Raw genomic sequence first — 13,091 nt, 5'->3', positions numbered from 1 at the left:
GAAAACATGCGAGATTTTAGCCTGAATTGCGAATGTTATAAAAATCAAATCATTAAACACAACCTAAAATTTTTTTTTAAAATATACAAATTCTATAATCGATATTAGTGAAATTCAATAATAATTGATAACATAATAAAATAAATGTGCTAATATTCGATAATAAAACAAGAATTATTTATTTGATGTTGAAATCACTACAAAAATTAATATACTTATATAGATTTTTTTTATATTCATTTTAAATGATTTATAAACGTACTAATAATAAAGTTATTATTTCGTACATTTATAACCTTAAATATTCTTTGATTCATTCAAACAAATGTTGTTATTTATATTTATTTAAAAAAAAATATCTAAAATCAATTAAATTATATACCGAATGTTATGATAAAAAAATTAAAATAAATTAAAATGAGTATTGAATAGTAAATTAAATAGTATTATAAATAAAATAGTAAAATAATAAATAAATAGTAAAATAATATATGTTCATTTTTGAATAAAGTTGTTCGTCCTGAGAAGGACGGTTTTATGTCAATTTGCGACAATAAAAGAAATTTAAGCTTTCTTTTCTGTCTTCTTTGGCAAAAGCACAGCTTGTATGTTCGGCAATACACCGCCCTGAGCAATCGTAACACCCGATAACAGTTTGTTGAGTTCCTCGTCATTGCGGATGGCCAGTTGCAAATGACGCGGAATTATTCTGGTCTTCTTGTTGTCGCGAGCCGCATTGCCGGCTAACTCGAGAACTTCGGCGGCCAGATATTCCATGACTGCAGCGAGGTAGACGGGTGCACCAGCGCCGACACGCTCGGCATAGTTGCCTTTGCGTAGCAAACGATGAATACGACCGACTGGAAACTGAAGACCGGCACGGTTAGACCGTGACTTAGCCTTTCCCTTGACTTTACCGCCTTTGCCTCGACCAGACATGTTTACAGGTTCGTGTTCAAACTGAGAATGATATCAAAGTTCTCGAACGGGCCCGTATAGATTTCTGAGCGTTGCAAGCACACGCCCATTTTTTTGTAGACACGCCCCTCCCTTGCCTACGTACGTTGTTACGGCTTCAGTCAAAACGTTGAAGCAGTACGAAAACGGAGCGTCGGCACGACTCATTGCACGATTGCCGGCACTCACGATTGCAGATTGATTTGGTTTTCATTGATTGGGTCATTTGATTTTCGTATCGATTGATTGATGGATGATGATAAGTGAATAAGTGAAGTGAGATAAGTGAAGTGAAGTGAAATAAAAAGTGATAAGTGAAGTGAATAAGTGTGATTTTGCGATGATGATCTGAAATTCTCAAGCACTGGATTTTAGTACGTTACCACAAAATGGGGCGCACTAAAAAGTACCAATTCCATAAGAGGAAGTACTCTGTTGAAGAACTTCGGCAAATACTAAACTCTAACGACAGCATCGACGATATAACCGGAGTGAAACTTTCAAACAGATTTGAACCACTATCAAGCACAGACACGGATACAGAACCCGATGAGTTGATGGAAACCGCAAATGAGATAAATAAGAAACGAGCTCGGGAAAATACTTCCGAAGAAAAAATAAGGAAGAAAACTGCGCTTTCCCCAAAGGCAAGTACATCTAAAAATGATCCTAAAGAATTAGACAGGAAAATGCCAACTGTGATTATCAAGAGCGAAATACCTCACCATGTGTTAAAAACAATTAAATCTAATATAAAAAAGGATTTGTCAATTCAATATATAAGTAAAAATCACCTGAGAGTAAATACCTACACAACCACAGATAATGAATATCTGCTTAAATACCTACGAGATAATAAATACAATTTTTTCACACACGGAGATAAGAAGGAAACAAATAAGAAAATTGTACTAAGGGGGATAGACCCAAACATAGATATAGAAGACATTAAAGAAGATCTACAAAACAAGGAAATTAACGTGAGCAAAATAATACAAATGTCCAAGAAAGTAGAAGGAAACATTTCATATAAGTTACCGATCTATATTGTAGTCCTAACCCCACAGCAAGATATTGGCAAAGTGACGGAAGTGCGCCACATCTTGGGATATATAGTAAAATGGGAGAAACTACATGCTTCAGAAAGATTATTGCAATGCTACAATTGCCAAAACTTTGGACACGCAGCCAGATACTGCAACCTAAAATACAGATGTGTTAAATGTAAAGAAGACCACGAACCAGGAAAATGCAGCAAGTCAAAAGAAGAAAAACCACAATGTGTAAACTGCGGGAATTTGCACCCCGCAAACTACAGAAACTGCCCCTTCTTAATTGAACTTAGAAATAAAATACGAAACAAACCTCTTAATCAAAATAAAGCGGTTGACGCACCTCCTCCGCCGAAACAAACCAAATCTTACAGCGAACTACTCAAAGAGACGGCGACTAATAACCAAATAATGAAGAACGACAAGAAAACTCATCATCCACAAATAGCGACATTTTTAATACAATGAAACAAATTCAAGATTTGCTATCTAAATTCGACCTAAGTAAAATAATAAGCAACATCCAAAAGTTTTTGCCAAAGATCATGAACGCCAAAAATATTACTGACTTTATAATAATAGGTATGGAATTCTTCAACGCTACTTTTAAATAAATGGCCCGAAAAAATAACAGCATAAATATCATGACATGGAACAGCAATGGAATAAGAAACAAAACAAGTGAACTAACCTATATAATGAGAAAACACAACATACAAATTGTGTTATTGACCGAAACTCGACTAAACCCAAACATTAATTTTCACATTCCACAATACAAAATCTACCGCAATGACCGAGATGGAGCAAGTGGTGGTGGTACAGCAATATTAATACACGAGGATATAGTCCAAAATTCAACTCTAACACCTCAGCTAAACACCATAGAAGCGACAACAGCAAGTATTACAGTTAAAAATACAAAAATAATAGTAGCTGCAATTTACAAACGACCACAAAATACACTGGATACGAATGACTTAGAAACAGTCATGAACCTTAATCGACAAGTAATCATAGGGGGAGACATGAATGCACACCATCAACTTTGGAACTGTAAAAGAACAAATAGAGATGGGAGAAGCATACATGACATGATCTTCAGAAACCTACAAACATATAAAATTATATATCCAGAAGAACCAACATATTACCCAAGCGACGATAAAAAATCACCAAGCACAATAGATTTTTTCATAACGAAAAATATCCATACAAGGCAGCTCGCCAGAACAATATCCGAAACGGATTCCGACCACAACCCTGTCTATACAAAAATTTACGAAACACCAGAAAGATATACGGAGAGATCATATATAGTAAAATACAACTACAAAAAAGCAGACTGGACGCAATTTAAAGATGACGTAAGCAACCAGCTAGACTTAACGCAAACCATCCTGACAAGATGTGAAATAGATCAAGAAGTTAGAAAGCTTACTGAATTAATACAACACTCTATAAAGAAAAACATACCAAAAATAAATAAGCAAAGCTACGAACAACTACCCGAACACATTATAAAACTTATTCAAGTCAAAAACAGCATACGACGAAAATGGCAAAAACAACGTGTACCTGAATTAAAAGCATTACTAAACAAGTTTGTGAGTGAAATCCAAAGACACATAAGAAAACATAAAAACGATATATGGAAACTGAAACTAGACAACATTAATAAAGACAGCACCAACTTATGGAAATTGACAAAAAACCGAACTCGGAAACGCAATGATATCCCACCACTACATTCAAGACACAATGGGGTAGTCTACTCAAACAAAGACAAAGCAGATGCTATAGCCGAAGTACTGGAAGAAACTCACCGGCAAAACCTTGATCTTGGGAACATACAACACGACCACAAAGTGAACAAAACCGTACAACACAATAAACAACTGAATACACCTATCTGCAGAGTGACCCCGTTAGATGTCAAACAAAACATCAAAAAATTAAAAAACTACAAAGCTCCTGGACTCGATAACATACAAAATATTGTACTGAAGAATCTACCACGTAAAGCCATAATAAATTTCACAAAAATCATAAACGCCATGCTATCTCTTGAACACTACCCAGTAGAATGGAAAGCAGCCAAAACACTTCCTTTTCCAAAACCAGGTAAAAGCGACACATTTCCACAAAATTACAGACCTATTAGCTTACTACCGACTATGGGAAAACTGGCAGAGAAAATAATACAAAAACAAATATTATATCACATAAAGAAGAAAAACGTTCTTCCAAAACACCAATATGGATTTAGGTCAGGACACGCAACCCAACATCCCATAAATATACTTACAGAAAAAACCATCCACGCTATGAACATGAAGAAACATACAGGCTTAGTAAGCTTAGATATACAGAAAGCTTTCGACACTGTATGGCATAATGGACTACTATACAAGCTGCAAAAAATAGAGCTACCAAGATATCTAATCAACATCATAAGGTCCTATCTTAAGAACAGAACCTTTAGAGTGTGTGTCAAAAACGAATTGTCAGACGAAAAAGCAATTGCAGCAGGCTTACCACAAGGATCTATTCTTGCACCACTACTTTTTAACATATACATGCATGATATACCTACCCACAAAAACACCCAAATCCTGCAATACGCAGACGACACAGCAATTTTTTCTGCAAGTGCTAAAATCGAAATTCTAACAAAGAAACTACAAGAACACTTATTACAAATCGACCACTACCTAGACACATGGAAACTAAAACTGAATACGCAAAAAACAGAAGCCATACTTTTCACTAACAAACAAAAACAAACCATTGACAAACAGAAAACCCTACAAATTGGAGCGGACAAAATCCCATGGGCTAATACAATCAAATATTTAGGTGTTATCTTTGACAAAAAATTATCGTTCAAAGAACACACAAAATACAGAAATAATCAAGCGTCTGCAGCGATAAATAGACTGCACTGTCTTCTCAACAACAGCAGCTACCTAAACAAGCAAAACAAAAGGCTACTCTATCTACTAATGATAAGACCTATATTGACATATGCAGGGCCGGCATGGACAAACACTTGTAAATACAACTACCAAAAACTACAAAGGACCCAGAATAAATGCCTTAGACTGATAACAGGCAAAAACAGACAACAAAATAATAAATTTATTACTAATAAAGCACTTCATGAAGAAGCAAAAATACCTTACATCAAAGAGTTTATTGCTACCATCACGAAGAAGTTTTATATGGCAATAAATAATCATAAAAACCAAAATATTACAGACCTAGGCAAATTCACAAGGAAAAACTACTGGACAGACAAAAGATTACTCCCAAACTTCTAAACTTCAGAAGTTTGAGAAATATGAACAAACCGAAAATATTAGAAATGGTTTTATGAACCAGGAATATATTAATTAAATGAATAATAGACGACAGTAATACCACGTATTACAAACGTAATACATATTGTCAAGGAATACCACCAATAAATAATAACTCACAGCACGATATGTTTACCTTACACGAAACTGAAGCACGAGGGTCAAGAGGAAGAGGGAGAGAAGAATCATGGCACGACTCATTTCGTATCAGTCAGTGTACTAGTAAACATCAGACATGCCACCGAAAACCAGCGGTAAAGCGGCTAAGAAAGCAGGCAAAGCCCAGAAAAATATTTCAAAGGGCGACAAGAAGAAGAAACGTAAGCGCAAGGAGAGCTATGCCATTTATATTTACAAAGTCTTGAAACAAGTCCATCCTGACACGGGCATTTCGAGCAAGGCGATGAGCATCATGAACAGCTTTGTGAATGATATCTTCGAGCGTATAGCGGCCGAGGCATCGCGTTTGGCTCACTACAACAAACGCTCTACAATCACTAGTCGGGAAATTCAGACAGCAGTCCGGCTATTGCTACCAGGCGAGTTGGCCAAACACGCCGTCAGCGAAGGTACTAAGGCCGTAACCAAGTACACCAGCTCGAAATAAAATGATGAAGATTTTGTGATGCCACTTATATGTTCTGTCGACAATAACAAAGGCCCTTCTCAGGGCCCACAAATATTTTACAAAAGAACTTTATAATTTTTACATTGGTTTTATAGATAAAATAAAATAACCTGACACTAATGATATTTTATTAGGATTTTCAATAAATTTTGATCAGATTTCTATTAGAGATCGTTATTATTAATTTATATTATAAATAATGTTCAATTTCTATATATTTTCAATATGATAAAAATTAATGATTGAATATTCAATTCAATTTAAAACTTTAGTTTTTCAAATTTAGTTAATAAGTTTAAGTTTATTTTAATTTATTATAAAATAAATTTATATTAAAAAAAATCGCAATTTAAATATTTTCGTAAAAATAAAATTATTGTCGTAAATATTTTAAAAATTTTATTATTTAAATATATAAAATATATTATTACATATTATATAAATTTAAATAATATGCAAAATTTAATAAATTCATTCATTTAATTGAGCTCCTTCAATTCAGAGCCCTTTTCGAAGCCCTTAACTGTAAAGTATACTAATACTAAAAGGGCTTCTATTTTCTATTAATTGAAGCCCCCCCATGTAAGAAAAGAAATCAATTGCATATAAAAAGTCAATACGAAAAAATAGTAAAATATATATTAATTAATACTTTCTTTAAAACATATTCGAAGGGCTTTCCAATTTGATAATATTATCAATAATATTACCAAAGCAAGTTATTCTGCAAGAAAATAAACAAATTTCATATAAAATCAAATAAAGCCTGTACGTAAATTGTAAAATATATTACTTGTTCTTTTAATTATATTTGACAGCCCTTAAAAGGGCTCTTTTTTGTTTTGTATTTATAAGAAATGACTGCGTCCGTTGATCAATTTAACCGCCGAAACCGTACAGTGTACGACCCTGACGTTTGAGCGCATATACGACATCCATAGCGGTTACGGTCTTCCTCTTGGCGTGCTCGGTGTATGTGACTGCATCGCGGATAACGTTCTCGAGAAACACTTTCAGAACACCGCGGGTCTCTTCGTAGATTAGACCCGAGATACGCTTGACGCCGCCACGGCGAGCAAGACGACGTATAGCCGGCTTTGTAATACCTTGGATATTATCGCGAAGAACTTTCCTGTGTCGCTTAGCGCCACCCTTTCCGAGTCCCTTACCACCTTTGCCACGGCCGGTCATTTTTCAATATATCGCAGTCGGGATAAATTTACAAATTGATGTTAACAGCTCGAAGTCTGAATAACGACTGAATTCCGACGAGCGAAATTATTGAAAAGTTTGAGCTCGCTAGGCCACGCCCATCATAGCTATGCGAGCATTCGGCGCCGACCAATGACAGCCGAGCACAGCATCGGACATTCGTAATGTATTTTGATCATAATATTCGAGCCGGACGCGTCAGTATCAAAACGATCGTCAAACGAGAAGGTTCTCGAAACGAAATCTAGGAGTTATAATGGCCCGTACGAAGCAGACAGCTCGCAAGTCCACCGGTGGCAAGGCGCCCCGTAAGCAGCTTGCAACGAAAGCGGCTCGCAAGAGCGCGCCGGCGACCGGCGGTGTGAAGAAGCCGCATCGTTATCGGCCTGGCACCGTAGCTCTGCGTGAGATCCGTCGTTACCAGAAGAGCACCGAGCTTCTCATACGAAAGTTGCCGTTCCAACGTCTAGTGCGCGAGATCGCTCAGGACTTCAAGACCGATCTGCGTTTTCAGAGCTCCGCCGTCATGGCATTGCAGGAAGCTAGCGAGGCCTATTTGGTTGGCCTGTTCGAAGATACAAACTTGTGCGCGATCCACGCCAAGCGCGTAACCATCATGCCCAAGGATATTCAACTAGCTCGGCGTATTCGAGGAGAACGCGCTTAGACGCCTGTCGTCCTATAAAACAAATCGGTCCTTTTCAGGACCACCAAAATGATCAATTAAAAGAACTTTTATTATTTTTCAAATTATTTTATTTTGCAGAATTATTCCATCGATACGTTAGAAATTTTTATTGATTTTTTTTTTAATTGAAATTATTGACAACACACATGATTTGACTTGTTGAATAGTGTGTTGTTGTGTTAAGTTTAAAAAATATTATAGTTGAATTTGTAAAATTCGTCATGAATTTCTGAAAGCTTCTTTAAAAAATTCTAAATTTAATTAATATGGGCGAGTTGCCGTTCTGATGATAGAAATTTATATTATATATATTATATTATATATATTTATATATAAATATTTTTTTTTTTGATTGTATATTTTTTAATTTCATATATAGTTATTTAAAGTTATATAAATTTTCTTTTTCGAATACGATATGAAAAAAAGATTGAAACTTCATAAATTATTAATGATTATATTTTATTTCATTAATTAATTTCCATTTACTTATTATTTATATAAAAAAAAATTAGAAAAAATTATGAATTTAATTATTATGAGAGTTGCCGTTCTATGTATAGTTGATTTATTTAAAGTGATATATAAAACTTTTATTAATAAATTATTGATTATATTTCATTTGATTAAGATAATTTATTCATATAAAATTATTTAAAAAAAATAATAAATAAATAAATAAAATTCAGCGATTGATATTGAACAACTCCCTACCAAAGACGAAATTGAAAATTGAAAAGACTTTGACTTTTAAATTTCGTCAATGACACAACACGGCGAGGAACACAGCGAGCGTTGCTGCGCTCCTGTTACAAATATTTTATTAAAATTTTTCCGAAGTCCACGAAAAGGCTATAATATAAGATGATAAGATATATATAAGTAAAATAATAATGTTCTTTGATAAAAATTTATTGTTAGTCCTGAAAAGGACTTTGTGCAAACATTTTCGTTTGCTGTTGTGTAAAAAGATAATGAAATGTTTTCACTTCTTTTTCGGTGACGCTTTTTTCAAAGGTTTGGCTACTTTTGATGTCTTCTTTGGCGATTTAGGTTTCTTTGCGGCTGCGGTCTTGACGGTTTTCTTCGTTTTGCTCGTTGCCTTGGCCGATGAGGCTTTCGTCGACTTACCCTGAATGGTCTTCTTCTTATCGACTGTCGTCTTAGGTTTCGCCGACGACTTTTTTAATGTGCCCGCTGCGGATGCAGACTTCTTTTTAGGGGACGAAGCAGGTTTGGCGGCGCCCTTCGACTTTGCTGTCTTCGATTTTGCTTTTGCCGCTGGCGTCTTAGCGGTCCTGGCTTTTCCAGCCGAAACACCGCTTTCGCCGCCGCTCTGTTTAGCGTTCGCGGCAAGTTTGAACGAACCCGAAGCACCTTTGCCTTTTGTTTGAATCAGTGTGCCCGCTTGAACAGCTGACTTTAAATACTTTTTAATGAACGTTGACATTTTCTCGGCGTCGATTTTATAATTGGCCGACATATATTTCTTAATCGCCTGCAGCGACGATCCGCCGCGTTCTTTCAGACTTTTAATAGCGTTGTTTACCATTTCAGATGTAGGAGGATGGGACGGCTTCACTCGCGGTTTTTTAACAGCCGCAGTCTTGCCCTTTTTCGGCGATGCTGTCGCTGGCGCAGCGGTTGCCGCCGGCGACGTAGATAAAGCGTTATCTGACATTATAGTAAAAAATCGTAGGTTAAAATGTAAATCTAACACGTGATTGGTTAAATATGTTAGGGGCGTGGCCAAAAACTATATTCGAAAAGTGTAGGACCGAGGAGAAAACAATAATATTTGAAAATTTTACAAAAATGTAAATTATTTGTAAAAAATTATTCATTCGAGTCCGAGCAGCCGTAGTGTTCGCATCGCCCAGAAAATCTATAATCCCTGTGAATTTAAATGTGAAGTGATTCGTATTTAAAGTGAAATTTTTGTGAATATGTTACGTGGTGAAGTATTAAAAACTATTTATAATAATTATTAGTTCTATACAATTTATGGTCGACGTTAGACTATAACGTTGCCATTATGGCGGCGGATCAGGACTCTAACATTAGTGTCGCACAGCAACTGAACGAGGTACTGCCAGCGGGGCGATTTGTGCATATAAACAAATTTGCGCCATTAGCTTGTGCTGAACAAGATGAAGAAAATAATAAAAACGAAATGGAAGATGAATTTGTGACTACAAAACGCAAAAAACCTAACCCAACCGAACCGGAAACCTCAAATAAAAAACCCCAAAAAGAAGATCAATTTACCCAAAAAACAATGCCTGCAATTGTAGTTTTAGATGATTTAGGGAAAAATGATTATGTTAAACTTCTGGCAAAACAGTGTAAGAACAAATTGCATGTGCAATACAAAGGAAAACTGCACTACAGAATCACCACATACAGCGAAGTGGATTACAAAAATGTGTACGAAAGATTGAAACAAGACAACAAGAAATTTTACACTTTTCCACAGAAGGGATCTGAGCTTATAAAAATTGTTGCTGCAGGAATTCCACCTTACGTGACAAGTGATGAAATTTATCAAGAACTGATCATAGAATTCTGCAGAATTGAAAAAGTTATTCAAATGACTAAAACCAACGTGTTAGGTGAAAAAATAAAACTACCAGTTTTCGTGCTTTTCTTTCATCATGAACAGGATATGGCTCGTATTAGAAACAAAAAACACCTAGCAGGGTACGCAGTCAAATGGGACAAATATAGATCGAATGGAAACATTATACAGTGCTACAACTGCCAAAATTTTGGCCACACTTCTTCTTATTGCAACCTTCAGAATAGATGTGTGAAATGTACAAAACCCCACGAGGCGTTCAGCTGCCCCAAAACCAAAGCGGAACCAGCTCAGTGCATCAACTGTCTAGGTAACCACCCTGCAAATTTCAAGTCATGCCCGAAACTACTGGAAATTAAAGCTAGAAGAGAACAACTAAAAATCAAGGCCAGACAAAATGTCTATATCCCGGCACCTGCTCCTCTACCGTTAACTAGAAAGTTCAATTCAGTGCTACAACAGAGAGAGTTTCCAGCGCTACCTGAGCGAATGACAAATACCCTACCCTTACCTCAGAATCAAGTTCCATCGCCGCACCCTCAACAACAAGCCGCTCTGGATCAAGAAACAGGTACACAACCGCAGGCCAATAATTTTAATTTATCAGGTATGTTTACATCGTTTAAATTCATTCAAGAGGTTTTTGCAAAACCGGCAATAAAATCATCTCTTGAAAAAATTTTAAAATTAGCCCAAACTTTAAATTCAGCAAATGAAAATGAATATGATAATATATTAATTAATCATTTTATCTTTGGGAAATGATTTTAAAAATTAACGAATTAAATATACTTTACTGGAATGCACGCAGCATTAAGGCAAAAGCTTCTGAATTTAAACTATTACTTACTCATAACAACATACACATAGCATTGGTTTCCGAAACGTTTTTAAAGTCACATATAAATTTTTCTATTTATGGTTACAAAATCTACAGAAACGATAAAGATGACATCAAAGGTCGTGGAACCGCTATTTTTATCAAAAATAACATCCCACATACCCATATTCCTACCCCTGTTCTTAATAATATAGAAGCAACTATTATTTCAATAGAATCTAATTTGGGACAAATAGCTTTTATTTCCAGTTATATTCCTGGCCATAAACTCGATACCAATGACTTAGACGCTTTGCTCAACCTTTTCCTAAAGTTTTTATGGCAGGCGATTTTAACTCTAGACATCCACTCTGGAACTGTACTAACAATAACTATAATGGCCTAGTTTTACATGAATACCTACTAGACAACATAGATACAGTTCAATTGCATTATCCTCTATCTCATACCTATTATCCAGATAATTGCAACTGGTCCCCAAGCACTATCGACCTTGCAATCACTCGAAATTTGTTCCATGTTGCAACTCCACACACTCTCACTGCCTCTAGCTCGGACCATAATCCAGTAATAACATCTGTAGCTATTGATAATTTAGCAGTTAACAATAGCAACGATAAAAACTTTCTTGATTACAAACGCGCTCATTGGAAATTATTTAGAATGCATATAAACAATCAAATAACAACCAAAATTTCTTTAGATACTACAGAACAAATTGACAAGGCAATAACAAATCTTAACGAGTGTGTGAGAAATGCAATTAACAAATCAATTCCCACCCAAAAATCCTCATCAAATCCCAACTCTTTACCACAGAATATACTTGCAGACATTAAGTTAAAAAATTATGTTCGTAAACAATGGCAAAAACACAAGAGACCCGAACATCAAACAATTACTTAACAAACTATCCAGACAGATCTCAACTGACATCAAAGAATACCACAACATCACCTGGAAAAACAAGCTAGATAACATTAATTCAGGGTTCAACACAATATGGACCACGGCCAGAAAACTGACCAAAAAACAATCCGACATACCTACACTTATTACAAACAACACATTGCATACCTCGGACTCTGAAAAAGCCAACGCCATTGGAAATGAATTACTTAAAATTCATAAAACAAAATGAAGACTTAGGGCACGACAATTCATTAAAATTAGTCCGAAAAACAAACAAAAAATTTTTCAAATCCACAACAGCTAAACGGAACATTAAACTTTGGATCAAACCCAAAGACGTGACAACATTATAAATAAAATAAAAGGCCGAAAAGCCCCAGGACATGACAATATACAAAATATAATTATTAAAAACCTTCCCAAAAGCCATAATCCTTCTTACTAAAATTATCAATAGCATCATGATACAGGCTACTTTCCCAATCAGTGGAAAATTTCAAACATACTTCCTTTCCTTAAACCCGGAAAGCCTCCCCATCCCCAATAGCTACCGTCCCATTAGTCTTCTATGCTCGTTCAGTAATTAGTAGAGAAAGTTATATTAAAACATATCAACAAACATATCACCAGTAATAATCTCCTTCCTGAAACACAATATGGATTTAGACCTAAGCAATAAAACAGCACATCCACTCACTATACTTACAAAACACGTTTAAAAATAAATTAGCTAACAAAAAAACTTACAGGAATGCTTCACTTAGATATCGAAAAGGCTTTTGACACTATCTGGCATGATGCACTTCTATACAAAATGATTATTAAAAAATTTCCCTCCAACATTATCCACCTCACCAAATT

The 13,091-nt window shown here is 35.4% G+C and overlaps 5 protein-coding genes across 5 annotated transcripts; 2 read left to right on the top strand and 3 right to left on the bottom strand.

Annotated features, from left to right (window-relative positions):
• Positions 1-522: 522 nt before the first annotated feature.
• Positions 523-1,021, bottom strand: LOC113369468 (histone H2A). Its single transcript, XM_026610199.1, has one exon. The coding sequence runs from the start codon at positions 937-939 to the stop codon at positions 565-567; it is 375 nt and encodes a 124-aa protein (XP_026465984.1). The 5' UTR covers positions 940-1,021; the 3' UTR covers positions 523-564.
• Positions 1,022-5,559: 4,538 nt separating this feature from the next.
• Positions 5,560-6,056, top strand: LOC113369470 (histone H2B-like). The gene has a single exon (XM_026610201.1). It carries the CDS (start codon positions 5,607-5,609, stop codon positions 5,976-5,978), a length of 372 nt encoding a protein of 123 aa, XP_026465986.1. The 5' UTR covers positions 5,560-5,606; the 3' UTR covers positions 5,979-6,056.
• A 752-nt stretch (positions 6,057-6,808) lies between these two features.
• LOC113369472 (histone H4) lies at positions 6,809-7,270 on the bottom strand. The gene has a single exon (XM_026610203.1). The coding sequence runs from the start codon at positions 7,188-7,190 to the stop codon at positions 6,879-6,881; it is 312 nt and encodes a 103-aa protein (XP_026465988.1). The 5' UTR covers positions 7,191-7,270; the 3' UTR covers positions 6,809-6,878.
• Positions 7,271-7,422: 152 nt separating this feature from the next.
• On the top strand, positions 7,423-7,903 carry LOC113369471 (histone H3). The gene has a single exon (XM_026610202.1). The coding sequence runs from the start codon at positions 7,468-7,470 to the stop codon at positions 7,876-7,878; it is 411 nt and encodes a 136-aa protein (XP_026465987.1). The 5' UTR covers positions 7,423-7,467; the 3' UTR covers positions 7,879-7,903.
• A 953-nt stretch (positions 7,904-8,856) lies between these two features.
• Positions 8,857-9,616, bottom strand: LOC113369469 (histone H1-like). The gene has a single exon (XM_026610200.1). It carries the CDS (start codon positions 9,578-9,580, stop codon positions 8,885-8,887), a length of 696 nt encoding a protein of 231 aa, XP_026465985.1. The 5' UTR covers positions 9,581-9,616; the 3' UTR covers positions 8,857-8,884.
• Positions 9,617-13,091: the final 3,475 nt, after the last annotated feature.

The sequence above is a fragment of the Ctenocephalides felis genome, unplaced genomic scaffold (assembly GCF_003426905.1).
Source record: "Ctenocephalides felis isolate EL2017-DRISC unplaced genomic scaffold, ASM342690v1 CF-g0.4_SCAFFOLD_01369, whole genome shotgun sequence".
NCBI lineage: Eukaryota > Metazoa > Arthropoda > Insecta > Siphonaptera > Pulicidae > Ctenocephalides > Ctenocephalides felis.
Note: the sequence above shows the minus strand (reverse complement) of the source record. Positions and strands in the feature narration are given on the sequence as shown.